This window comes from Morus notabilis, unplaced genomic scaffold (assembly GCF_000414095.1).
Source record: "Morus notabilis unplaced genomic scaffold, ASM41409v2 Scaffold1580, whole genome shotgun sequence".
NCBI classification, from domain to species: Eukaryota; Viridiplantae; Streptophyta; class Magnoliopsida; order Rosales; family Moraceae; genus Morus; species Morus notabilis.
The window spans coordinates 172,477-180,740 of NW_010360923.1; the positions used below are offsets into that span (position 1 = coordinate 172,477).

Consider the following 8,264-nt stretch of genomic DNA (forward strand, 5'->3'; position numbering starts at 1 on the left):
GCAGTGTCCTCGTCAGACGTCGCGAGTACACACACTCGCAAGCGTGATAGAGATAGACAATCTTATCTATGACGTGGCATTTTCGTAAATCTGAACGAATAGAATGTCATTTTCAGAACAGTCCATCTATCTATCATCGATCTCTTTAGTAATGACATTAGCAGCGAAAGAGAGAGAGAGAGTGACAAGGACACATGCATGATCCCCCGATCTACGGTCCAGATTCCCTCAATTTCCCACTAAACAAATTCTCAACCGTGGGATCATCCAACCCTAGGTTGTGAAACTAACCATGGTTGGGTTTTCGCTCAGACTCTCTGTGGCTTCTCTGACTCTGAGTTAAGCTTTAACACCAGCCTGTGTTTTAGAGAGAGAGAGAGAGAGTTGAAGATTGAAGAAGAGTAGAGAGAGAGAGAGAGAGAGAGAGAGAGAGGAGTGTATCTGTGTGTTTATTTCTCTCTCTTTCTCTCTCTAGTTTAGAATCATAAACTCATAAGTATTTTGCATTTATATTTCTGGAAATTTTTATTTTAGATTCGGAGAGATCTACGGGGTTTTGATCTTTTTCTTTCTTTTTTTTCTTTTTTTTTTTTTTTGGGTTTCATTTCTGTAATCATCACTATTCGATTCAAGATTTTCCCTTTCTTACCTCCTGAAAAAATTTCAAAATTTTCCTACTTCCCTTTTTTTCCCTCCCTCTCATTGCGGATCTGAGAAGTAATGAAAGAGATTTGGCAGATTTTATAGCTCTAGTAGTAAAGTCTTTTTTTTTTTTTTCCTTTTTTTTCCGCCCTAAGATCTAATCTTATCTTCGGAAATTCCGCTATTCTCTTCCAAAGATCCAGGATTTATTTACTTACCAGATCAAAACTATAAAATTTGCTTTGAGTTTCCTACAAAAATTCGATTTTTTGTTTGTTTGTTTGTTTGGATAAAAAGAAAGTGAGGAGAAAGATGAATTACTTCCCAGACGAGGTGATAGAGCACGTATTCGACTACGTGACGACTCATAAAGATCGAAACGCGTTGTCGTTGGTGTGCAAATCGTGGTACAGAATCGAGAGGCTGAGCAGGCTGAGGGTGTTCATCGGGAACTGCTACGCGATCAGCCCGGAGAGGACGGTGGAGAGGTTTCCGGGGCTGAGGTCGTTGACTCTGAAAGGAAAGCCTCATTTCGCCGACTTCAATTTGGTGCCTCATGAGTGGGGAGGCTTTGTTTTTCCATGGATTGAAGCCCTCGCCAGAAGCCGTGTTGCGTTGGAGGAGCTCAGGCTTAAGAGGATGGTCGTGTCCGATGAGAGCCTTGAGCTTCTCTCTCGCTCATTCGCTAATTTCAAGTCGTTGGTTCTTGTTAGTTGTGAGGGGTTTACTACTGATGGACTCGCTGCTATAGCTGCCAATTGCAGGTGAATTGAATTGAAGATTTTCTTTATTTGAGTTTTTACTATTTGGGTTTTGTTTTGGTTGGACTGTTTGATGCTTTGAAGTTCCTATTTTTGACTTTTGGGGTCTGTTTGAATTTTGATTTAAATTGGCTGTTCTTGTTGTTTTGTGATTTTTTCTCTATTATTTAGTTATTTCCTGTTTTGAGCCTTGTCTTCACCAATGCATTGATCGTTCCGTCTTTGTTTTTGTATGGACCGCTACAACGAATGTGAAATTTCATGCCTTTCGAAGTTATGCTCATAGTTGTCAATGTATTAATTGTTGACTTTTTCCACTAATTGGGTTTTGTAGGTATCCACTGGAAGTAGTGATTATGAAGTGTTGAATGGGGAAGTTGTGTTTGATGTTGTGAATCGAATTTTGATTTAAATTGGCTGTTCTTGCTTCTTCTTCTTCTTTTTTTTTTTTAAAAAAAAAATTGTTTGCATTTAGCAATTTCTTGTTTTGTACTTTTTCATTTTTTTTAAAAAAAAAAAAAATTGTTTGCATTTAGCAATTTCTTGTTTTGTACTTTTTCATCAATGCATTAATTGTTTTCTTTCTGGAGCTCTTTGTGTCATAATATGTATATCCTGTTGGGGCTTGTCGCTTTTGAAAAGATCTGATGCTGATCAGTGCACCTAGGATGGTTTAGTGAACTTGCTAAATTTAGAGTGGATGAGTTGTTCTGTTCTACATGGACTTGATAATTTCTTGGTTGTATCGGTGAGCCGTTGATGCCGTAGTGTGGTAGATCTAGTAGTCTAGTCAAAGTTATTTAGCTGACATTTTCTTCTGCTTTGTACTGTAGGCATCTCAGGGAGCTGGATCTTCAAGAGAATGAGATTGAGGATAACAGAGGCCAGTGGCTTAGCTGCTTTGCCGACAACTGCACGTCACTCGTATCCCTCAATTTCGCATGCCTCAAAGGAGAAATTAACTTAGCAGCGCTTGAGAGGCTCGTTGCAAGGTCTCCCGATCTCAGAGTCTTGAGAGTAAACCGTGCTGTCCCTCTTGACGCACTCCAGAAAATACTGATGAAAGCTCCCCAACTAGTGGACCTTGGTACTGGGTCTTATGTCACAGATTCCCGTTCTGATGCCTACAACAAACTAAAATCCACCCTTCTAAAATGCCAATCAATTCGGAGCTTGTCAGGGTTTTTGGAGGTTGTACCTTGGTGCCTGCCTGCTTTTTATCCTGTTTGCTCGAACTTAACATCTTTGAATCTGAGTTATGCACCAGGCATATACGGTTTTGAGCTCATTAAGTTAATTCGTCACTGCGTGAAACTTCAGCGATTGTGGGTATGTTCTTCAAAGCATTTCATTAAATGTCTTAGTCGATTTTCTTAATGATAGAATGAGGAAGGGCTGTTTCCATTAGGGAAGATTTAAGATTGTATTGAATGATTAAGGGTATGTTTGTTCAAGCATTTCATTAAATGTTTAGAACATTTTCTCCCCCTTAATGACAGAGTGATTAAGTGCTGTTTTCATGATTTTGGCAGATACTAGATTGTATTGGAGACAAAGGACTATCAGTTGTAGCTTCCACTTGTAAAGAGTTGCAAGAATTGAGGGTTTTCCCATCTGATCCATACGGATTAGGTCATGCTGCTGTTACTGAAGAAGGACTTGTTGCGATATCCGTGGGTTGCCCTAAGCTCCATTCCCTGCTATATTTCTGCCAGCAGATGACCAACGCGGCCCTCATAACTGTGGCCAAGAATTGCCCTAATTTTATTCGCTTCAGGTTATGCATCCTGGACCCTACGAAACCGGACCCTGTGACCTCACAGCCGTTGGATGAAGGTTTCGGGGCAATTGTTCAGGCATGCAAAAGTCTTAGGCGGTTGTCGCTCACTGGCCTTCTAACTGACCAAGTCTTCCTCTACATTGGAATGTATGCTGAGCAGCTTGAAATGCTCTCTGTGGCTTTTGCTGGGGACAGTGACAAAGGGATGCTTTATGTGTTGAGAGGGTGTAAGAAACTTCGCAAGCTTGAGATCAGGGACTGCCCCTTTGGTGATGTTGCTCTCTTGACGGACGTGGGAAAGTATGAAACAATGCGATCCCTTTGGATGTCGTCCTGCGAAGTTACCCTAGGTGCATGCAAGACAGTGGCGAGGAAGATGCCGAGTCTTAACGTTGAGATCATAAACGAACACGATCAGACTGAGTTTTGCCTTGATGATGATGAGCAGAAGGTAGAGAAGATGTATCTTTATCGAACGACGGTAGGGCCCAGGACTGACGCACCGGAGTTTGTGTGGACTCTTTAGGTTCATTTTGGTCTTTAGGCTTCCAATTTTACCTTTCTTTTTTTTTTTCAATTTTAATTTAATTTTATTTTTACTAGTTCAAGCTGTACTTTGTTTAGTGAACAGATAAATTAAATTTTAGACCGGGGGTTTAGTTGTGTGTTTGTTGTTTACTCGGGAGGGATTGATCTATTTCCTAGTAATCCATGTTCTTATAAATAGAAGTTTAATATTTCCAAATGTGCCTTTTCTTTTCCTTGCTAGGTGGCTTGATAAAATATTGGACCTGGATCGCAATGAAACGACCGGATTTTATCTTAGTCATCTTTTTAGCTTGGAAAAGTAATAATGTTAGTCCATCAAAGTAGGAAAGATGGAATATCCAATCTATGACCATTCGATTGGAATGAAAAGATGGAATACTAAAACGAAAACGAAAGAGAGGATGAAATATGGAATAGACGTGCAAAAGAAGGGAAAAAGAGAGTAAAATGTATTGATTGTAATCTACATGCAAGGACGTATGGATCAGAACATAAAACGTCAATGGACTTAATAGAGTACACACATTTGAAAAGAGAGAAGATTCAAAATATAGTTTCAAAGCAAAACATGAGCTCAACTAACATACCATATAATATTTTTTGTTGTTAAATATACAATTGATATTAACATTTGTATTGGAGATTGATATTAACATTTGTATCGGAGATCGTCTAATAAGTTAAAAGTTAGCGAAAAGTAGAAAAGACGTATCTTTATCTAACCATGTTTGGATTGAGGTTCAAGAATGATGTGGAGGAGTTCAGCTCTTCAGTCGCACTTTGTGGTACCTTTGGGGGGTTTACTGGTATGTTTAGGTGTTTGTTTACGAAAGACTGACTATTGTAATCCATGTTTTTCTAAATAGATTGAAAAATGTGAAGCAGCCATGGGAGAGTAATAAATAATGTTTGACACCAACAAGAGCTTCATTTTTAGTTACCAATATCACATGCCAATAACATCACGAGACCAAAGTGGAAGTTTTTTCATGGTATGATTTTAAGTCACATTACTTGTGGAACTTTGGTATTTGACTGCTTAAGAATGATTGACGTTATTGGTCACATTATACAAGCTAATCGGTATGACTTGACTAACGTCCAGTAATAAACATATCCACACCAGAAATGTCAAAATATGTATCCCTTACATTGAATCCTTTTTAGGCAAATTGAGAAAAATGAACATAGTACAGAGAATTCCCAATAAACCGCCCCACATTAAGGTGTAAAATACGCGAGGTGGTATATAAAATAGCATAGGATGCACTTCTTTCTCCAGAAGAAGAGCAAAGAGTTAAGAAAACGCGGTTGCTGCCTAATAAAGACTCGATAATCACAGGCAGCAGCGGCAGCAGCAGCAGAGTTCCTCCAACAGGCAACAACAACAAAGCGCTGCGAAACTGCAGATTCAGTGTTGTCAATACACAAAAAGGTGAAAAAAGAACCAAATAGTATTTAGAGAAGATTAAAGCATTAACTGACTACTTTAAAGTATGAGAACGAGTGTATACTATCAGGAGCAAAAGATATCTAGAAAGGATTAAAGCAAACAACTTGAAAAGACAAAAAGTAAGAGAACAAATATATAATAAGATCCCTCCTTGTAAGGCGCAACTATGCAATGTTTATTAATATAGTCCACTGGAACGAAATCACAACTCAATAGGAGAATTTTCTTGTACCAACTAGAATTCGATTCGAAGAGTTGACTTGAGACAGCTAACAGAAGAATGGAGCCCCAATTTCAATCACTCCCGACATGAAAGGATTAGATTAGATTAGATTAGATTAAAGAATCCATTTTCCTCACCTAAGTCGTATGTATTTCTTTCCCTCCTACCAAAACTTTTGGTAAGTGAAATTCAGAATCCTCTGAAAAGACTCAACTTTAATTCTTCCAAAGACTCGTCCCATACACAATAAATAAAAAAGAAAAATTTCTTATTCTTGATATCTTTTAGACTTGGGAAATGAGAAGAAGGGATGATATATATATATATATATAAATTTTTTTTTAAGGAGCGTACCAGCCTCGCAGAAAGGAAAAGCAACCGTCGTGGTGGTCATGGTGATGGTGATGATCGTAATGACAGTGGTCGTAATTCGGTTGGGGAGGCGGTGGAGGTGGGTGGAAATACCCTTGATACCCTCCTTCGTACGGCGGACGCGGCGGCGCTGATGGGTATCCCGGCGGTGGTGGATGATGCTGGTGTTGATATGGTGGCGATCCGTAACCTTATAACGCACAAACATACATATACATATACATATACACATAATATGCATATACATATACAAAGATTGGATCAAAAAATAAGAAAAATGATAATGGAAAATGAAGCTGGGAAATTGGAACTGAATTTGGATTTACCTGGAGGAGGGTAACTCATTGTTGGATTCAGAGACAGAAGAGGAATGGATTTGGAGGAAGATGATATGGAGGGAAGACTTTCTTTCAGAGAAGTTGGTTAACCTCCGATAATAATATGAAATGATAAAATGTGTTTGTTTATGACGTAATTTAATATAGAATGAAATGGATTAATATTTGTCGTGTTGCTAGGCTGTTTCCAGCGATGCTTCCACACGTAACCTTATAACGTCGTCGTGTTGCTAAGACAATCTTATTATCACATATTTCTTTTGCACGAAGGAAACGAGCATCATCAGCTAGCTATTCGTCATCAAATCAAATTACAGAAAAAAGGGCAAAAGAATACTACAAACCAAACATTTGCTGTCGGGTAGTATTGCATGTTAAGTTTCGTTTATTTGTTGGGATTTTAAAATTGAAGTAACGAATACGGACCAATAAAAAAAAAAACCATTGAGAAAGATTAAAAGTAAAAATTCGGCTGTAAATAAAAATTTCTAAACATTTTAAATAGGGTAATTAATTAGAAAATCTTTTCGGGGTCAAAGTTAGAAAAGAAAGGGGTAAATAATTGCTGGGAGGGTAGCTGGCACTGTCCCTGGTTGGACTGATGGGTCGAGGTGGAACTGGGGTTAGAGTTAAAACACTTTAAAAATTCACAAAAAAAAAAAAAAAAGAGGATGTAAAATAGTGCAGAACCTTAGAAATAACATCTTATGAAATTTTGAGTGATACATAACACAACTGGAGCGGTAAATTTGGGATAGATTAACAGGACAAGCTCGTGACTTACTACTGTTAATCTAAATTTATGACGGTTTTAACTTTTAAATTGGGCCGAACCGGACCAAAATTTTGAATTTAAATATTTATTGAAGTCGGGTTAAATGCTCTGTTTTAGTTTTTTTTTTCTTTTTCTAAAAGATACATTACAAAATTTCAGGCCAACCCTAAACCTTTTGAACTTAGGGCCGGCCTGGAAAAAAAGAAAGAGCAATCAGAAAAAGAAAAACTACCCTCTAATATTGTAGTGACCAAGAAAAATCCCATAATTTTAATAATATAATTCATGTATTCAAGTCAAGGATTTTTTTGAAAAATCATTATACTATGTACATTTTGTGATTGAAGGATTTAAGGAATTAACATCTGCATTCCTAAATTCTGTAGCAGATTTCACGTTAAGTTCACAATTTTTTGATCAAGTAAATTCGATCGATAAATTCTCACCGTACTTTAAAACGGAAGAATTTCTAGTACAGATACAGCTTGAGAACATTAATTTTAAGAATTTCCAAGCACAATACAAACTAGCATCCAGTACCCGCATACAGGAGAAAATAACTGTCAGTATAATTTTGGACAGTTTAATGAGTAAATTTAGAAAGTAGACAAAGGTACAAGGGTTAGGTTTCATTTTTCTCTTTCCTTCCTTCACTTGGCCGGCCAAACTTAAGGGATTATGGCCAAAAATTTGGCTAGTGAAGTGTGCTACATGGACTTCATGATGGGATTGAGTCAAATCAACTATTGGACATGAAATGCTACATCACCCCCTCTTGAAACACTCCACCGGCCAGCCACAATAAAGGGGGGGATTAATCCAAAAATCTAGCTAATTAAGCTAGTTTGGTAGACTTAAATGAGAACTAAGATGAGATCAAGTAATGTCTATAAAGGTGAGACCATTAGTGCAAGCATTAGGTTAGCCATTTTGCACATCTCCTCTCATTTTCCCCCACACCCAAACCGGCCACACTCCTCCATTTTCCCCTCAAATATTTTCTCCTACTCTCTCAATCTTGAGCCACTACAAACCATAGAAGAAGAAGAAGGAGATCAAAGGGTCTAGGAGGAGTCTAGACAAGCATTTTTTTCAAAGGGTATAACTCTAAATCCTTTTTTTATGTTTTAGTAAAGTTTGAAATGTAGAAATATTCCTCTTAAATTTCCTTATACTTTCTAGTTCCAAGCCAATAACAAATCTTAGAAGAGTTCAAGGTTTTCAAGGGAGAGAGATAGTTCTTCAAGGGTAAGCTCTCAAACTCTTCTCCATTAATTTCTAGCCAACTTTAAGCTTGGATTTGTGGATGTAAATTTGAGGTTCTTGAGGAGATGAGTTGTAATAAGGGTGTGTGAGTTTTATGTTGGTTTG

General features: G+C 37.8%; 2 protein-coding genes across 2 annotated transcripts; one reads left to right on the forward strand and one right to left on the reverse strand.

Annotated features, from left to right (window-relative positions):
- The first annotated feature begins 444 nt into the window (after window positions 1-444).
- LOC21392064 (protein AUXIN SIGNALING F-BOX 2) lies at window positions 445-3,928 on the forward strand. The gene is made up of 3 exons (XM_010097748.2): window positions 445-1,406; window positions 2,237-2,732; window positions 2,936-3,928. The coding sequence occupies exons 1-3, from the start codon at window positions 955-957 to the stop codon at window positions 3,707-3,709; spliced, it is 1,722 nt and encodes a 573-aa protein (XP_010096050.1). The 5' UTR covers window positions 445-954; the 3' UTR covers window positions 3,710-3,928.
- A 933-nt stretch (window positions 3,929-4,861) lies between these two features.
- On the reverse strand, window positions 4,862-6,246 carry LOC112091514 (cysteine-rich and transmembrane domain-containing protein WIH2). The gene is made up of 3 exons (XM_024165402.1): window positions 6,107-6,246; window positions 5,763-5,970; window positions 4,862-5,135 (listed from the first exon to the last, which is right to left on the reverse strand). The coding sequence occupies exons 1-3, from the start codon at window positions 6,123-6,125 to the stop codon at window positions 5,069-5,071; spliced, it is 294 nt and encodes a 97-aa protein (XP_024021170.1). The 5' UTR covers window positions 6,126-6,246; the 3' UTR covers window positions 4,862-5,068.
- Between the last annotated feature and the right edge of the window lie 2,018 nt (window positions 6,247-8,264).

Excerpts from the sequence above, each read along its gene's own strand:
- LOC21392064 (XM_010097748.2), top strand. The coding sequence starts at position 955 with ATGAATTACTTCCCAGACGAGGTGATAGAGCACGTATTCGACTACGTG. Across the intron at positions 1,407-2,236 it reads GCTATAGCTGCCAATTGCAG|GCATCTCAGGGAGCTGGATC; the intron begins GTGAATTGAATT and ends TTTGTACTGTAG. Across the intron at positions 2,733-2,935 it reads TGAAACTTCAGCGATTGTGG|ATACTAGATTGTATTGGAGA; the intron begins GTATGTTCTTCA and ends TGATTTTGGCAG.
- LOC112091514 (XM_024165402.1), bottom strand. Across the intron at positions 5,136-5,762 it reads TTTTCCTTTCTGCGAGGCTG|TTTCGCAGCGCTTTGTTGTT; the intron begins GTACGCTCCTTA and ends CTGAATCTGCAG.